The sequence below is a fragment of the Podarcis muralis genome, chromosome 4, assembly GCF_964188315.1.
Source record: "Podarcis muralis chromosome 4, rPodMur119.hap1.1, whole genome shotgun sequence".
In the NCBI taxonomy this organism is placed as follows: Eukaryota; Metazoa; Chordata; class Lepidosauria; order Squamata; family Lacertidae; genus Podarcis; species Podarcis muralis.
In genome coordinates this window covers 4,123,785-4,142,053 of record NC_135658.1, presented here as the reverse complement: position 1 = coordinate 4,142,053, position 18,269 = coordinate 4,123,785, and the positions used below count along the sequence as shown (strand labels likewise).

General features: G+C 45.3%; 3 protein-coding genes across 3 annotated transcripts in view; all 3 read left to right on the top strand.

The window, feature by feature from the left end:
- The first annotated feature begins 13,385 nt into the window (after nucleotides 1-13,385).
- The window catches only part of LOC114595518 (uncharacterized), a 65,381-nt gene continuing 60,497 nt past the window's right edge, over nucleotides 13,386-18,269 (top strand). Inside the window, exon 1 of the mRNA XM_077928025.1 lies at nucleotides 13,386-13,521. The gene's annotated coding sequence lies outside the window, so the exon portion shown is untranslated. The remainder of the gene's footprint in view (nucleotides 13,522-18,269) is intronic.
- On the top strand, nucleotides 14,676-15,390 carry LOC144327432 (zinc finger and SCAN domain-containing protein 31-like). The gene is made up of 2 exons (XM_077926770.1): nucleotides 14,676-15,077; nucleotides 15,274-15,390. The coding sequence occupies exons 1-2, from the start codon at nucleotides 14,676-14,678 to the stop codon at nucleotides 15,388-15,390; spliced, it is 519 nt and encodes a 172-aa protein (XP_077782896.1).
- LOC114589962 (uncharacterized) overlaps nucleotides 15,645-18,269 on the top strand; it is a 93,988-nt gene continuing 91,363 nt past the window's right edge. Inside the window, exons 1-2 of the mRNA XM_077928030.1 lie at nucleotides 15,645-15,722; nucleotides 16,449-16,575. Of these exons, the coding sequence (XP_077784156.1) occupies nucleotides 15,651-15,722; nucleotides 16,449-16,575 (199 nt within the window). The 5' untranslated portion in view covers nucleotides 15,645-15,650. The remainder of the gene's footprint in view (nucleotides 15,723-16,448; nucleotides 16,576-18,269) is intronic.

Sequence of the window (18,269 nt, the reverse complement as noted above, 5' to 3'; positions counted from 1 at the left end):
GGACCTTTGCCTTTGCCTCGGCCTTTTCCACGCGATGAGCTTTCGCTGCGCTGCTCTGTCTTGGCCTTGAGATATTTGCATTCCCTCTTCATATGGCCTAGACGTCCACATGAGTAGCATTTCACTGCCTTCAAAGCTTTGGCGCCATCTGGTGGTTCCACTGCACTATGGGACGACGTCTGTGAAGACTCCCCCTTGCCCATGCAGCTAGCACCCCGGCGATCTGCTTCATTCTGAATCACGGCAGTAACAAAGTTCACTGTCAGCTGAGCTGTTGGCTGCACAGCAATCTGGGTTGCAACAGACTCCCAACCTGAACCCAAAGATTGTAGTATCATGAAAGAATACACAGCCTCTGGAAAGTTGAGTCCTCTCTGTTGCAGCTCATGTCTCAGATTTTGCATCTCCATCAGATGTAAACGCACATCTCCACCTTCAGCAAGAGCCATATTATGCAGCTTGTTAAAGTAAAACATAGTAGATCCAGCTTCTGTCCTTAAGTGAGCCTCTCTCAAAGATTCCCAAATTTCTCTGGCTGAGGTCTTATCACGCAATAGACAGAGCTCTTCTGGGGATACTATCAATGTAAGTACTCCCCGTGCTTTGGAATCCTTAGCTTTCCATGCATCTGTAACTGGAGCTGGGGGGGTTTCTGTAATCACCTCAAACAAACCCTCTTTCCGCAGAATTGCCTCTGCATACTGAACCCAGTCCGTATAATTTTTCTTGTTGAGCTTAGGAATCCCACAAGCATCCTGAAGGGCCATCATGACTCTGGCATTAGCCTTCAGCATCATATATGCTGCTTTAAATCTTGCTGCGTCACTGCTGCAGCTACCTTATTCCAAAGGCGCACTTAAAAGTTACTTTCGATTTCCCCAGCATAGTAACTTGAGCCTGGGAGCCTTTTGCGTATTCCCGGCAAAACGGCTTTAAAAGTTCAAAGTCCAGCCATAAAGCCATTAACTAGAAGCTGGCAGGCTGCCCGGAGCAGTAGTACATACCTCATCAATCACTTTTACGCGCAGAGCAGATTCCAATCCGATCTGTCCCTCTGCATTCCGATCCTTTGCCGGCACTCCGATTCGACTTCTGGAGCCCATAACCACGTGTTGGTGTAAAGCAGAGTTCCGTGCCCAGCGGAAGGATGAGGAGTACGTACTACATACTCTATATTGCTTTATTTACAGTTCAAAGCTGATATATTACAGAAAGACATCTTGCCTCTGCCGGAGCAGATAATGCATCCTCTCTCCTCGACAGCTTGGAGAGAATCACACAGTGAAAAACAGGAAACCAGTGTACGTCACATCCAGTCTCCCTTTCCCGTGAGAAACTCCAACAGTACAGACTGTGGAATGTAAACACCTGTCTCGTGACAAGCCCTTTCGCTGCACAGTGAAGGAAAGCAGAAACCAACAGTATATACTATGCTTCTCCTCCAACCGCACCCAATGCCTGTTCCTGTTCTGTCGGTGGTATCACCTTCTTTAGTCGCTCTCTCAATTCAAGAGAGAGGCCTGGAATGTCTAGAGTCTCACTTACGAGTGTTCTTAGCTCTCCTTCAGCTTCCTTCTGCAGGTCTTCTCCGTGGTCTTTCCAGAATTTAGTTTTGTCGTCCTCTGATCTTATCTTAAACTTTTTACCTTTGTAGCTGAAAGACAAACCTTCCGGAAATTCCCACCTGAAGGGAATTCCGTTACCTCTCAGTTGTGCGACCAAGTCCTTATAATTAGATCTAAGGTCCAAAAGATGTTTTGGGATATCTTTAAATATCTCCACTCTTGATTGCTGTATTATCAAAGTCCTTTGAAAGTGCAGGCTCAAGATTCTATCTCTCTCCTCTTTTGTCTGCAGAGTGATCAGACAATCTCTCACTATACCTTTTCTTCCTCCTTTTCCAAGTCTAAAGGCTCTCACTATCTTAAAACTCTCTTTCTCCAAATCTGGATTCCAAAAGTCTATAAATTCCTTTGTAAGGAAGTCAATCAAATTGTTTTTCTCCTCTTCAGGGACTGCTCTGATCCTCAAATTGGCCTGTTTCTCCTTCAACTCGATCAAAGAGAGGGTTGATTTATGTTCTTGTAGTTGTTTCTGTATTGGTGGGATCTTCTCCTCCACAACAGTGGCTGTAAGTTTCGCAATTTCTCTTGCTTCGTCCGCTGTCTTTCGTGTTGAGCTTGATTCTTGTACTAATCTCTGGATGGTCTCGGTGTTAACATTGACTTTCTGAGCCAAAGTATTAATACTTGTGGTATTCTGGTTGATACTTGTAGTATTTTGGTCTATTTTATTCGATGTCTCATCTAGTTGTTTACTTATTCTGTCCAAAGTCGCATTTATCTTGCTGAGAACCTGGGCCACCTCCTCAGTCGCCATACCTTTAGACTTAGATTGAGCCAATGAAGTTGTTATTGGCAGGCCAGAAGGACTAGATACCGAAGCTCTTCTTTGAAATCCAACATCTGTGCGTATTACTTTCCCAGATCTAGTTGCTTTTTGAGGCTCTAATTTGTCTTTCCCATCAGCCATAACCATCCAGATATAGTCCAAATTCCGTCACGTACTCCAACCAAGTCAGACTCAGTCAAGGTCAGTCACACGCTCAGATGCAAAGAAAACAAAGATTGTTTTCACAATGGAAAATTCCCTTCCCAGCCACGGTTGCAACAATTTCACAGTTCCTCTAGGGGGACATAGTACCAATCATAGTCAATGGTGATTTTTTTCTTCTTTTTTCAAGTAACTTATTTCCCCTTCCGTCCCCCAATCTCCATAGAGAATAACCAATTATTCTATACTTGTAACGTTAAAACCAGGAGAGTCCAGTCAATAATATTGTATCTTGGTTGTAGCCTCAGGCACAGAGTTAACTGTTGCAAAGAGAAGATACTTTCAGTGACAGCACACTTCCTGGCGTAGCCTTTAGCCGATTGCAAAGATAAGTCTCAGAGGTTGGAGCGGTGAAATTGGTTACTTTAATTTGCTCTTTTTGCAGGTAAAATACTCGTTCAAGTCCTTCCCCCCTCCTCCCTGCCTCGGAAGGGGGGCTAGCACTATCTGATGTTCAGATTAAAATCCTTCCAGACGTCTTTTACAGTTTCTGCTTACAAGTTCATTGCTTAGCTTGCTTACAAAAAGCGGGAGACAGACTTCCTTTTTATATCTCTCCACGTTCAGTGCCAAATCTTTTAAATTCAGCTCCTTTAGTTGCCAAATAACCTACTCACGGATCGTTGATCAAGATGCCAATTTTCAAGGAAGAAGGCAGCGCTCTCTGGCAAACGGCTTTGCGGCTTCACTCCATGGAAAAAGCAGACGACTCTCAGCACAGCGCCACTTCCCTGCTCTGCTCCGGAGCCCAAAACCGAGCTCCTAAGCAGGTTGGGGGGGCGCAAAAAGGTGCCCGCCGAGTCCCACGGCCACAGGCTTCACCCGCCTGTGGTTTTTAGGGGTTCCCGCTGCGCCGTAGCGGTAAAAAACCCAATTTCCATGGAGCTGTTTCCCTCCGCTTTAGAGGGAGTCAGCCATTCCCGATGGCGCCACCCCGGAAGTTTTAAACATGAAATACATAGGACAGAGAGAGTTACAAAATAAAAAAGAGTGCAGAAATTCAACAAAAAGACAGTTAACAAAATAAAGAGAGTCATAACAAACACCAATAAATCCACCCAGGGGAAAAAAAGGGGGAAAAGGAGATTATATCTCCATATATTATATTTTGTTCACTAGTTTCTTGACCTCCTCTCACCTCCCTTTTTGTATTCCAGTTCAAATATTTAGTTCAGCAAATCCTTACCCTCTGTCATTTAACCTTGCTCAACATCTTAAGCTATAATAGAAATATAATTTCCATCATTATCAATCCAAATTTACATATTATTACTAATCTTATTACTATTAGTAATCTTATTACTAACACCACTTATTTTCAGTCCAACGTCCATTTAACATTCATTAATTTATAGTATTTCTGTAGATAGTCTTTGAATTTTTTCCAGTTTTCTTCCACCGACTCTTCTCCCTGGTCTCGGATTCTGCCAGTCATTTCTGCCAATTCCATGTAGTCAATCACCTTCGTCTGCCATTCTTCCAGAGTGGGTAGATCTTGCGTCTTCCAATACTTTGCGATGAGTATTCTTGCTGCTGTTGTTGCATACAGAAAAAAAGTTCTATCCTTCTTTGGCACCAATTGGCCGACTAATCCCAGGAGAAAGGCCTCTGGTTTCTTCAGGAAGGTATATTTAAATACCTTTTTCAGTTCATTATATATCATTTCCCAGAAAGCCTTAATCATTGGGCACGTCCTCCAAAGGTGAAAGAATGTACCCTCTGTCTCTTTACATTTCCAACATTTATTATCAGGCAAATGATAGATTTTTGCAAGCTTGACTGGGGTCATGTACCACCTATAAATCATTTTCATAATATTCTCTCTCAGGGCATTACATGCCGTAAATTTTATGCCGATGGTCCACAACTGTTCCCAGTCAGCAAACATAATGTTATGTCCAACATCTTGTGCCCATTTAATCATAGCAGATTTCACCGTTTCATCCTGGGTATTCCATTTCAACAGCAAGTTATACATTCTTGACAAGTTCTTAGTTTTGGGGTCTAACAATTCTGTTTCCAATTTTGATTTTTCCATCTGGAAGCCAATTTTTTTATCTGAATTAACGCTCTCTCTTATTTGGTAGTAATGAAGCCAGTCTCACACTTTATCTTTTAGTTTCTCAAAACTCTGCAGCTTCAATTTGTCTCCTTCCTGCTCTAAAATTTCCCAATATTTCGGCCACTTGGCCTCCATATTGAGCTTTTTCAGAGCCTTTGCCTCCATTGGTGACAACCACCTTGGGGTTCTATTTTCAAGTAAGTCTTTGTATCTTGTCCAGACATTAAACAATGCTTTCCTGACAATATGGTTTTTAAACGCTTCATGGGCTTTAACCTTGCCGTACCACAAGTATGCATGCCACCCAAAAACATTGTTAAAACCTTCTAAGTCCAAAATATCTGTGTTTTCAAGAAGTAGCCAATCTTTCAACCAGCAGAAAGCGCTGATTCGTAGTAAAGTTTAAAGTCTGGCAGGGCAAACCCCCCTCTTTCTTTAACATCAGTTAATATTTTAAATTTTATTCTGGGCTTTTTGCCCTGCCAAACAAACCTAGAGATATCTTTCTGCCACTTCTTGAAGCAATCCATCTTGTCTAAAATTTGTAGTGATTGAAACAAAAACAACAATCTTGGCAATACATTCATCTTTATAGCAGCAATTCGGCCCAGCAAGGAAAGCTTCAAATTTGACCATATCTCTAAATCTTTATTAACCTCCGTCCAACACTTTTCATAGTTATCTTTAAACAAATTCCCATTTTTAGCTGTCATGTTAATCCCCAAGTATTTAACTTTCTTAACCACTGTTAAACCTGTCTCATTCTGAAACTCCTCTTTCTCAGTTATTATTAATTTTCCCCCCAAAACTTTTTGATTTATTCAACTTAAATCCTGCCACATGAATCACTTCTAAAACTCTTTTAGTACTAGATTCTGGCTCCTGTAATGTCAATACAAGGTCATCTGCAAAAGCTTTCAATTTATATTGTTTAGCTCCGACCATTATACCTTTGATCAAGTGGTCCCTTCTAATCATGTTTAACAGAACCTCCAGGACCAAGATAAAAAGTAAGGGGGAAATTGGGCACCCTTGTCGTGTCCCTTTCTCTATCTTAAATTCCTCTGTCACCACATTATTCACTATTAGCTTAGCTTTTTGTTCTGAATAAATTGCACTTATACCGTTTTCAAATTCTTGACCAACCCCCATCCCCTGGAGATTTTTCTTCATAAAACTCCAAGAGATATTGTCAAAGGCTTTCTCGGCATCCACAAAAATCAAAACAGCTTTAGTGTTGATGTCTTCTTGTAACTTCTCCAAAATGTTAATTATATTCCTCGTATTATCCGACAAATGTCTACCTGGGAGAAAGCCAGCTTGGTCCTTGTGTATCACTTCCCCTAATACTTTTTTTAACCTTTTAGCCAAAATATCAGCAAATATTTTGTAATCCACATTTAACAGGGATATGGGTCTTAAGTTGTGTCTTTTCAGTCTCAGTTTTCAGTAGAAGTGTAATAAATGCTTCTTTCCACGACTCTGGCACTTTCCCCCCCTCCAAAATTTCATTACAAACCTCCTTTAATGGTTGAATTATCCAGTCTTTCAAAGTTCTGTAGTATTTGGAGGTTAAACCATCCGGCCCTGGAGATTTTCCCAACTGCATATTCTGAATGGCACCTTCTACATCCTGTTCCGTAATTTTGTGGTTCAACATTATCTTATTTTCTTGAGAGATTTTTTGTAGTCCATTTATTTTCAAAAACTGATCTATATCAAAGTCTTTCTGAGGCCCTTGTGTATATAATTGTTTGAAATATCTCTGGAAGCATTTTCTAATTTCCACTGGATTCTGGATATTTTCCCCTTCCACTTCCAAGTTAGTAATAGTATTAAGTTTTTGTCTTTTCTTCATTTGCCAAGCCAACAATTTCCCACATTTATTTGCCGATTCAAAAGTCCTTTGTCTCATTTGTTTAATTTTCCATTCAATTTCCTGGTTTATCATCTTCATATATTGCACTTGATATAACTTTATTTCTCTCAGAATCTCTTGTGAATTTGGTTTGACTCTCAATTTCTTTTCGCCTTCTTTAATTTTTTCCAAAAAATTTTCTTTCTTCTCATTTTGGGCTCTCTTCTTTAAAGAGTTCTGTTGAATCAAAAACCCCCTCATGACTGCTTTACTTGCATCCCAGATTACTCTTTTTTCCACAGTGGTATTCAAATTAATCTCGAAATAGTCTCTCAAGGTTTTTTGGGCCTTCTTGATCACCTCCTGATCTCTAAACAGGGCGTCATTCATCCTCCATCTGAAGGAACCAGTTGGTGTTAATTTCATCTCCATTTTCATGGCATTATGGTCAGAGCACGTCTTAGGGCAGATCTCTACCTTTCGAATCTTAGGTGCCAGTCCTCTAGTTATCCAAATTTGGTCAATTCTTGTCCATGTCTTTTGAGCTTCAGAAAAGAAGGTTCCCTCTCTTGCCAGGGGATTCCTAATTATCCAAATATCAGTCAAATCCATATTGTTAGCCATTTCAAAAAAGGTTTTTGGTAGTCTGCCATCTTTCGTGATTACCTGTCTCTGCGACTTGTCCATGTTTGTGGATACCACTCCATTCATATCTCCCATCAAAATAATGTTGTGGTCCATATAGTCCAACAATGTCTCATGCAACTTTTTATAGAATTCAGATTTCCCCTCATTTGGTGCATATAGTCCAATTACTAAAAAATTTCCTCCTTGTGTTTGGATTTCAATTGCAATAAATCTGCCTTGATCGTCTTTAAAGACAAATTTTGGTGAAAGGCTCTCCTTTGCATAAATGACGACTCCTCGCTTTTTAACCTTGTCTGATGAGATAAACTCTTGGCCCAGTCTCTTGTTAATCAATACTTTTCTATGTAGCCTTATCACGTGTGTTTCCTGTAAACAAATTAAGTCCAAATGTTCCTTTTTCAACAAATGAAAGACTTTTTTCCTTTTCTCCGGGGAATTAAGACCATGAATATTCCAACTTAATAGCTGCAGAGACATGTTGTACCTAAGTTACTTTCCTCCAACTGCTCCCAGTAATTCCTCTTCTTCTGTTGGTGGTATCACTTTCTGTAGTTTGTCCAATCCCAAACATGATAGTGCCTTGTCTATTGCTGCTAGTCGTGAGGCTCCTAGGTCTCCTTCCACTCCTTTTTGCAGGTCTTCTTCTTGGTCTTTCAAAAATTTGTCTTTCTCTTCTATTGATCTTATTTTAAACTTTTTACCTTTGAAGGTGAAGGATAGGCCTTGAGGAAATTCCCACCTAAATATGATTCTGTTTCCTTTCAGCAGTGACACCAGATCTGTATAGTTAGACCTGAGGTCCAGAAGTTGTTTCGGAATGTCCTTAAATATCTCTACTCTTGAGTCCTGGATTGTCAAGGTGTTCTGGTAATGCAGGTTCAAAATCTTGTCTCTTTCCTCTTTTGATCGAAGGGTAATCAAACAATCTCTCACTCTGTTCTTTCTCGCTTCTCTTCCAAGTCTAAAGGCCTTCAGTATTTTAAAATCTTGTGTTGTGTCTAATTTCCAGAATCCTGCAAATTCCTGTGTCAAAAAATCACTTAAGTTCTCTTTCTCAAGCTCGGGTACCGCTCTGACCCTTAGATTAGTCTGCCTTTCTTTCAGTTCGATCATAGACAGAAGTGCCTGGTGGGCCCCGAGCTGCGTCTGATGTTCCCCAAGCCGTCTGTTTATTGGAATTATCTTTTCTTCTACTGCCACTGCTTTTTCTTTTGCTTCTTGGGCTATCTTTTGGTTAGACGCTGATTCTTTCAGCAACTTTTCAATTGATTGTGTGTTCGAATTCACCTGCTGGCTCAAGTTGTTAATACTTGTAGTGTTCTGGTCGATTTTGTTTGTTGCTTCAGTCACCTGTTTGCTCACTTTGTCCAGAGTTTCATAAATCTTATTCAAAACTGAAGTAAATCCTTCTTCTGAAGTCATTCCTTTTGCCCCAGCCTGCATTGGATCTTCCCCTTGCAATGCCGGTGGGCCGGATGTAGATGGTCTACGCTGATGCAGTGATGTACTAGTCTGTTGAAGTCTGACTTTCCCTGATCTTGTTGTTTTTTCATCCACTTTTGTTGCTTTGTCATCCATAGCACTTTATCTCTAAGTCAAGGTCACTCACAGACAGACTTGTTTTCCTGAGAAACTTTTCCCAGGCTAGTTGTGAATGGAAATTTCCCCAGCTAGATGTAGCAATTTCAATAGGCCTCTAGGGGGACACAGTAACAGTCCATAGTAATGTAACACAATGTCTTGTCAACTTTCCAAGTGCCCTCCTTCAAAGAAAGTAATTTACAGTTTCAAAGTATCTCTCCCGCAGAGTTAACTAGCAACATATTATACAGTCTTTGCAAGTGCACATTCTCAGTGCCAAAGTTTGATTAGCTTGACAGTCCGTCCCAGGAATTGAGTGGTGGTCTTAAGTCCCTCTTTTTTTTTTTCTTTCAAATTTTTAGTATAGGCAAGAAATACTTTCTCTTCTTCCCCTCCCTCTCCTTGAAGTCAGGGGGGGGGGGAATCCCTTAGATTTGGCGTTGGATTTTATGGCTTTTTCACAGTATTTAGCTTAGACAGTCTTTGCTTTGATCTTTATACAAACCGGAAGGTGGACTTCCTCTTTGCACCTTCCCGCTTTTAGTACCAAATTAAGCCTTGTTCCTTTTAATTTTCGGTCTTTAAAATTGACCTACTCACGGGTTGTTGTTTGTCAGCCGAATTGTCAGAAGGAAAACAGGTCAGCGCTCTCCGGCAACAGCTGCGCGGCTTCACTCCTTGGAAGTAGCGATCGACTCTCAGCACCGCACCACCCCGTTCCGCTCCGGGACCCTTTACGGGGTCCTTTTGCAGGTTAGAGAGGTGCTTTTGGTGCCCGCCGAGTCCCACGGCCGCAGGCTTCCTCCGCCTGCGGTTTTTGACAGGGTCCTTGCTTCGCTGTAGCGGCAAGACCCAGCTTCCAAGGAGCTTCTCCCTCCGAGCCAGAAGGAGACCGCCATTACTGTTGGCGCCGCCTTCGGAGGTCCCAGGAAGCGCACAGTCTGATTGACCCAGTCGATCTGAACATTGTGAGATTCCAGCCAGTCCATCCTGAGCACCAGGGGAAACCGGGGTATGGTGGAAATGTCCAAGGTGCGCACCTCCCGGTGCTGCTGGTGACACAGGAACAAGGGCTGAGTCTCCTGAGTAACGGCCCCCGAGTGCAGGAGCCGTCCATCAATTGCCTTCACCTGTACCGGTTCTGGCTTGTCCTGGTGTGGCACCTAATGACAGGTGGCAAAGGCAGAGTCCATATAGGAGCGGGTTGCCCCTGAATCTACCAGAGTGTGGGTGAGAATCCAGGGCCCGCCAGGGGGGTATAGACGCACCAGAACTATGAGGTGTTGCAATTCCACCGGTGAGGGCCCATCGTGAAGTTTTTGGGACTCCATGTAGCCTGGGCCATCGGCTACTGGGGTTGGCCATTTCCCTGTGGCCGGCGTTTTCTCGGGACAGGATTGGGCATAGTGTCCACTCCCACCGCAGTAGAGACACAGGTTCGCCTCCAGACGCCGAGTCTTCTCCAAAGGGGAGAGGCGAGGCCGTGCTGCCCCAAGCTGCATTGGCTCCTCCAGCGACTTGGCTGTGGCCGTGGAACTGCTGGGAAGGACTGGAGCCAGGAGTGCCGGCGGCCCTGAGGCTGGGCGACGGTCCTCCAACCGATCGTCTTATCTGCAGGCTCTGTTGAATGAGGGTATCCAGCGTGGCAGGGCGATCCATCATGGCAAGCTGGTCCAGTATCTCATCCGAAAGCCCCTCGAGATACTGGTCCTGAAGGTTGCAGTCATTCCACGCCAAGTCCTGTGCCAACAACCGAAATTCTGTGGCGTAGGCGGCCACTGTGGACTTGTCCTGTTTCAACCGCCGAATCGCCCGATTGGCTTGACTCCCCTTCTGAGGGTTGCCGAACGCGGTTTCCAGATGGTTGCAAAACACTGTATAGTCTGTCAGCAAGGGAGAGTCTTGCTGGAGCAGCGGCAATGCCCACTTGGCCTCCCGGTCCTTCAGCAAGCTGCTCAGGAAGTGCACCTTGGTGCGGTCATCCGGGAAATTCCGGGCTCGCCCCTGAATATACAGCTTGGCTTGGGCAAGAAACATGGGAAAGCTGGCCGGGGACCCATTGAATTTCTCTGGCAGGGCCACTGGGTACTTGCCAGAAGCTGGGGCATCGGCACCAGAAGCTGGTAAGGCGTCCAAACACTGCTGAAGCGCTGTAGCTGCATTGCTTAGCTGATGAATGGTGTGGGTCAAGACCTGGTTTTCCTGAGCCAATGCCACCAGTGCAGCCACCTGGTCAGCCATGGCTTCTGGTTCCTCCCGAATGCACCCGAACGAAGGGGGAGTGCAGGTGTGGCGGGAGCAAACTGTGCTGGTCCCGTGGGTTACCCGAGAGGCTAGGTCCAAGTCCGGTCCGTGGTCAAAGGTGCAACTTGGGACTGGGGCTTTCCGGCTTTTATCCTCCCTGAGGCATAGGGTGGCCCCGATCCTCTGGTGACTCGCCTCTCTAACCCTGAGCCTCTGCAGCTCAGGAGAGGCTGGATCTTCCTGCAGCAGCTGATCTTCCTCCAGCAGCTGAAAGGCAAAAGTCAGGCTGTCAGTTCCTCACGAAGGGAGGGCTTCTCCACATCCCAGAGTGCAGCGTGGGGGGCAAGGAGGGCAGGTCTGAGTCCCTGCTCTGGTTCTCTCCAATACTCACCCCTGGGGGAGGGATGTGCAACCGCAGCACATCTGCAAAGAGAAGGACATGGGGACAGGTGAGTCCGTCCCTGAGCACCTGGAAAGGCTATTCCAAGAGTTTTCTCCTGGATTCCAAGCCCTATTGCAGGGGAGGAGGGACATCCCAAGCCTTGGGGGCCAATCCTGGCCTCCTTCAACCAGAATGTGGCTCCCCAGGCCAGGGGTAGGCAAGCTAAGGGCTGGGGCCGGATGCGGCCCAATCGTCTTCTCAATCCGGCCTGCAGATGATTCGGGAATCAGCATGTTTTTACATGAGTAGAATGTGTCCTTTTATTTAAAATGCATCTCTGGGTTATTTGTGGGGTATAGGAATTGGTTCACCCCCCCCAAAAAAAATATAGTCTGACCCGCCCCCACATGGTCTGAGGGACGGTGGACTGACTCACGGCTGAAAAAGGTTGCTGACCCCAGGCTAACAAGATGGTCAATATCTGGTTCCACTCCACCCTTTTAAAATTTAAATAACAAAACGGATCCCAACTTTCAGAGCATGTAAACCACATGAGTGGAAAGACCCCTGTGCCACTTACAGAAATAGGATTAAATTCCTTCTCCCACCTTTAAAGTAAACCTCTAAGTAACGAAACCAAATCGACCCAAGTCTGCCTTCCTCCACTAACCTGAACTTCACTCTTCAAGCCAAAAGATAACACTTCCCCGTCCCCAGGTGAAACCCCCTGGCCTGTCATAGGAAGGGCTGCCACCACACCAGTGGCGTTTACCTCAGCTCAGCATGGGGACTGACTGAGCGGGCAGCGAGATGCTTTCAGCCTCGGACACTTGGCGGGTACGGAAATGGCCGTGCAGGCCAGATTCATGACCCTGGTGGGCTGGAATCGGCCCAGGGAACATAGATTGAGGAGCCCTGGCCTACACTGACTGGCAGCAGCTCCCCAGAGTTTCAGGCAGGGATTTCGTCCAGCCCTTGCAGGAGATGTCAGGGGCTGACAATGGGACATTCTGCATGCCAAGCAGATGCTCTAGGGCTCCCCATATTTCCCTGCACTTACAACGTTACACTATTAGCAACCGTGGAGATTCCACCTGCCTCTTTTGAAAGGAGAACACTCACCTGATCAATAATAATAATAATAATAATAATAATAATAATAATAATAATAATTTATACCCCACCCATCTGGCTGGGTTCCCCAGCCACTCTGGGCAGCTTCCAACAAAATATTAAAATACAATAGTCCAACAAATATTAAAAGCTTCCCTAAACATAATAACAACAACCATCCATTTTCAGTCCATTGAATTAGCAATTAAGCATTTCTGGAAAGGGAAATGGCATAATTTTGTATATTAGTATGAAAAGCATGCATAAGAAATTATTACTCATTTACTCATTTAATTTATTACTCATTTTGGCAGAGGAAAGGTCTCCCTTGGGAGATAGTGGACTCTCCTTCCTTGGAGGTTTCTGAGCAGAGATCGGACGGCCATCTGCCATGGATGCTTTAGCTGAGATTCCTGCATTGCTGGGGGTTGTAATAATAATAATAATAATAATAATAATAATAATAATAATAATAATAATTTATTATTTATACCCCACCCATCTGGCTGGGTTTCCCCAGCCACTCCTTGGAGGTTTCTAAGCAGAGATCGGAGGGCCATCTGCCATGGATGCTTTAGCTGAGATTCCTGCCTTGCTGGGGGTTGGACTAGATGACCCTGGGATCCCCTCCTATCTCTCCACTCCTGAATTCCTGGAGGAGCTTCCTTGCCTCCTGCAAAGCCCTTTTCCCTGCAGGCTCTTCCTCTGGTTTCTGGCCAAGGGAGGGAGATGCTCAGAGTCCAGCCAAGAGCCTCACCCCCAAAAGGATATCTGGGCATGGGCGGAGCCAGGGGGGCAGCTGCCCCCCTTATTCCATGAAAAATAATAGAAATCTGAGAGAGGGCTGAGCTGGAGGGACTCGGCTTGGCAAGCGTTAAAGGGAACCGAGCTGCCTTCCTAGAGAGGACAGGAAGCAAGGGGGGCCAGGTCCTCCAGAGCCAAGCCCCCTCCCTCCCCAGTCCTTTCCTGCTTGGGTGTCTCTCCTGCAAGGGCTGCCTCCCTGCCCCCTCCTGGGATCTGGTGAGTCTCCTCTCTCTCTGGGATCTGGTGAGTCTCCTCTCTCTCCCCCCAGAGGGTGCAGTGGGGAGACGGGGGGGGGCAGGGCTGCAGCAGGGGAGGAGGCCTGGGGGGCCTGATCTGCTCCTGCGGGGGGGGACCCCAAGTCAGGGAGGAGAGGGTCCTGCCAGGGAGGGGCCAGGTCTGCCACGCTCTCCTTCCTGCAGATCAGAGGATCCCTGACTCCCACAAAATCTCCCTTTTTAAAACAAAGCAGTCCCTGGGACTTTAACTCTGTGTGACGTCGCTCAGCCTCATTGCACAACAGAGGAAACATGTGCAAATGGTTTTCCAAAGCTGGACGAGGAGGTGGACTAGCCCCCCCCCCCCAAAAAAAAACCCCACGTGGAGGAAGGAAGGAAAAGTAGGAAAGAGAGGCCAGGAATAAAGAGAGGGATCCCAGCCCAGAGTCTGGCTGCTGCATTGGGGACCAGTTTGTGTTAAGCTATCTAACAGAACAACAAAAAATCAAAAAATCAAGGGAGATGTCTTTGGCCCCGCCCACTTGGCCCTCAGGGGGTTGGCCAGATACATTCCTGGCCCTCAGAAGAGAGAAAAAGAGACCTCACCCCACGAATCTGTCTGGACAGCGGCAGGGATTGCAGAAAAGGAGACAGAAGCAGGGAGTGGAGGTGGGGTGAGGGTGGGGTGGGGGTGGGGAGCAACTCCTGAGGACCCCCAGGTCAGGACTCCCACTAGAGAAAAGCATCCATTTATCACAAGATACAAATAACTCCCTTGTCATTCGGTTCTGACTTCTTGCATTGACTGGAAGGATGGAGAAACCAGGTTGATTAATCTGACAGAAATCCCTTCAGTTGCCTCCACATTCTGCATTGCTTGAAGCCTAGAGACTTGTTTCTTCTCCTCTTCCTCCTCCTCTTTCTTTTCAAAAAGATAGCTCATGGTCTGGGATCTGGTGCAGTCCAGCCCTGGTTCCCAGCAAGACTCATCCATGCTTGCTCAGGGAACCATTTCCCCCCCTGTCCTACAAATTCTGTAACAGAACAATGTATTTGCTTTGTAGGATTTGCTAGAGCTTTTCATTCAGACAGACAGAACTTGGCAGGAGACCAAAGGGTTCCTTCCGATCTCTTAGAGGCTTCCTGAGAACACAGATGGATGTGCGAGACTCAGCTGGCACTGGAACAGGAAGAGGCCATGCCAACCAAACTGGGAGCAGTGGGGGGTTCTGGAAAAACTCTGTGCAGAAGATCCTGGGTGAGGAGGACACCCTCTGCTCAGAGGTGCAGAGCCAGCAGGTGAGGCAGTTCTGCTTCCAGGAGGCCAAAGGACCCCGAGAGATTTGCAGCCGACTCTACCACTTTTGCTACCAGTGGCTGAAGCCAGAAAGGCACACGAAAGCTGAGATGCTGGACCTGGTGATCTTGGAGCAGTTCCTGGCTGTCCTTCCACCGGAGATGGAGAGCTGGGTGAGGGAATGCGGAGCGGAGACCAGTTCGCAGGCGGTGGCCCTGGCCGAAGGTTTCCTCCTGAGTCAGGCAGAGGAGAGAAAGCAGGTGAGAGAGACTTTCCTCTGGATACTCCCAAGGGGATCCAAACAGGACAGAGAACATCCCATAATGGTCTGCTGATGGCCCAACCTTTTTCTGGGAAAGCATCCATGGACTGAGATCTCGCACCCTTCAAGTCTTTGTCATTCTCTTTCTAGTATTTCTCCCCATTCTCTGTTTTGAATCCTTGTTTCTTTCTCAGGGAAAGGATCTCTTTGCAGAAATGGACCTGGATTCCTGTGAGGCAGAGAGGCCTCCGTTGGACACCAGAGAGAGGCCACTGGGTAAGGAGGAAGGTGGTTTTCTCCATTTGGTCTAATTCTGTTGGTTTTCCAACTCATCTGAGGGTTCTTTTCATCTTGTTTTGGGGGGAGACAGTTGGGAATAAGGGTCCAGAGGAGGGGAGATGTATTTCTGCACAAACAAACATATGAAATGGGCACAAACCTCCAAATACTCTCAGTAGGTAAGGATTTCTCAAAGGCCCATCTGTAGTTAGAGATGCCCTGTTTCACCTGTGAGAGAAGCAGGCACTCCTGGCGTCCTGCTTACCTTTTTTCTCTTGCAGGTGGCCGAAGGATGCCAGCAAGAACTCCTGATCCACGTTTTCATGGGGGCAGAAGGGAAGCAGCGGCTGTGGAACCAGATCAGGTCAGGGAAGCTGCCTTGTGGGGACAGAGACCGAGGGATGGAGCAATGTCATGGACTGGTTGGGCACAGAGGAATGGTGGGAGGAAGCAGCCGGGGAACCAGGAAGGGAAGATGGCTCAGAGCCGAAGGAGTGGAGGTGGAGGAAGGATGGGCGGTCAGAGGGAGAAGAAGGAGAAGCCTGGGAAGAGGAGGTGTCAGAAGCTGAAGGGGTAACAGGGCTTAGTGAGCTGGGAGACTCTGTGGCAGAATGCAGTGCAGAATCAGAGGCAGAAGAGGAAGGAGGCGAGTGGGAGAGGAAGGTCGAGAGGCTGAGGTGAGTCTGGAGAAGGAGGAGCCACCGGTGGCTCCCTCTCCTTTTGCCAGAAGCCACCCTCCCTGCTTGTCTCTCTGAGCCAGGAGACCCCCTGCAACGCCGGAATCTCTGCTAGATCATCCAAGACCAAAAGAGGCTTATTTTATTTCTAGATTGATAACTGAATGCAAAAATTTGTTTCTAAGCAGTGAACAAATAGTGGCCTGAAAACACAAGGTGGAGTACCACCTATTTGCACAAAGACGAATACCCATAATTAAATGCAGAATAAAATAAGCATCCATAAATAAAATGTGCAGCAAAGCAATCCTATTGAAACAACACCGCAATTAACAGGAAGGAAACAACAGAGCATTGTGGAGCAGATCATATTTCTGCTGTCTCAGAGGAGGACATTTCCCTTTTTCTTTTAGGGTCCAGTGTGCTTTGAAGATGTCGCTGTTCGTTTCACGGACGAGGAGTGGGCGTTGCTGGATCCTGACCAGAGAGCTCTGCATAAGGACGTCATGGAGGAGAATCGTGGAATCGTGGCCTCTCTTGGTAAGGCTCCCTGTGGGATCGTTATATCTGCCTCAAAATTCCAAAAATACCTCAATGTGACCAATCTCACATATTTTCACAGAGCTCAACAGAGCCCGCTATAACACCTGGGAACCTAACACCCCCACAATAAACAGTAAATTACAGTTTTTTCTTTGAACAATCTTCCTCAAATTATTCCTTTTTCTACCACGATTGGGCTGGTCTCAACTGCCCAGGCCATATTCAATGTCAGCTTCAGAAAGATAAGTAGCTTCAGGTTTTCTGTTTTTGCTCCTGTCAGTCTTGGATTGACCAAAGAGACGACTGACATTGGAGATGGAGGGGATGCCATGACTGGGCCAAACAAAATTCACCCCAGAGAATAACTAGACTTATTGAATCTCAGGAAAAGTAGCAGTGATGATGATGATGATAGTAGTAATACAGTGGTACCTCGGTTTACAAACATAAGAATAATAACAACAACAAGAAGAAGAAGAAGAAGAAGAAGAAACTTAAAATTTTTCAGAAGAGGACTGTTCTTAAATCAAGGTACCACTGTAGTAATAATAATAATTTTTATTTCTACCCTGCCCATCTGGCTGGGTTCCTCCAGCCATTCTGGGCGGCTTCCAACATATATATAAACATGAAACATAAATAATTATAATCTGATCCCATATAAAAAGAACATTAACTTTATTTTATTTTTTTTACCAATCAATTTTTATTGTTTTCTTTACACAGTCATTTTACAATACCTTAAATCACATATATACTTTTAGCTCTGCCGAGCTTGTGACTTCCCTCCTTCCCTTCAGCAGGTATCCCTTATTTTCTCCAGTCGCGTATTTTAATTTCTAACCTTGTATCTGTCTTATACATTGTAGGAGTTATTTCAATCCTGCCAGTGTTTTTAAATCTTTTACAATTATCCTTTAAGTACACAGTACATTTACTCCAACTTTCCTGAAATCTCTGATCGTCCTGATCCCGAATCCTGCCAGTCAGTTTGGCTAATTCCGTGTAGTTCATCATTTTCGTCTGCTACTCCACAATGGTGGGAACTTATTGTAATTTCCAGTTTGGGGCCAATATATTCCTTGCCGCAGCTGTGGCGTACATAAATAGCCTTTGGTCTGTTTTCTTAACCTCCTTCCCCATCAAACCCAACAAAAAAGCCTCTGGTTTTTTGGGAAAGGTATATTTAAGTATTTTCTTAAGTTCATCATAGATCAACTCCCAAAAATTCTTGGCTTTATCGCAAGTCCACCACATATGAGAGAAGTCTCCATCCACCTTTTTACATTTCCAGCATTTCTTATCCCTCATCCTATACATTTTCGCCAATTTTACTGGTGTCAAATGCCCCCTATATATCATCTTCATTAAATTTTCTTTTAAAGCCGTACACGCCGTGAATTTCTTACTTTTGTTCCATAATTTTAGCCATGCATCCAGTTCAATATTATGCCTAAAATCTATAGCCCATTTTATCATTCCTTCTTTCACCTCTTCAACTTTTGTAAACCATTCTAATAACAAATCATATATCCTAGATAGTATTCTACCTCTGCCTTCCACTAATTCTAATTGAAATCTTGATTTCTTATCCTTAAACCCAGCTTTCCTTTTATCCTCACTCAATATATCATTCACCTGATGGTATTGCAACCAACCTGTAAACATGCCTTCCGTTTGATCATATGGTT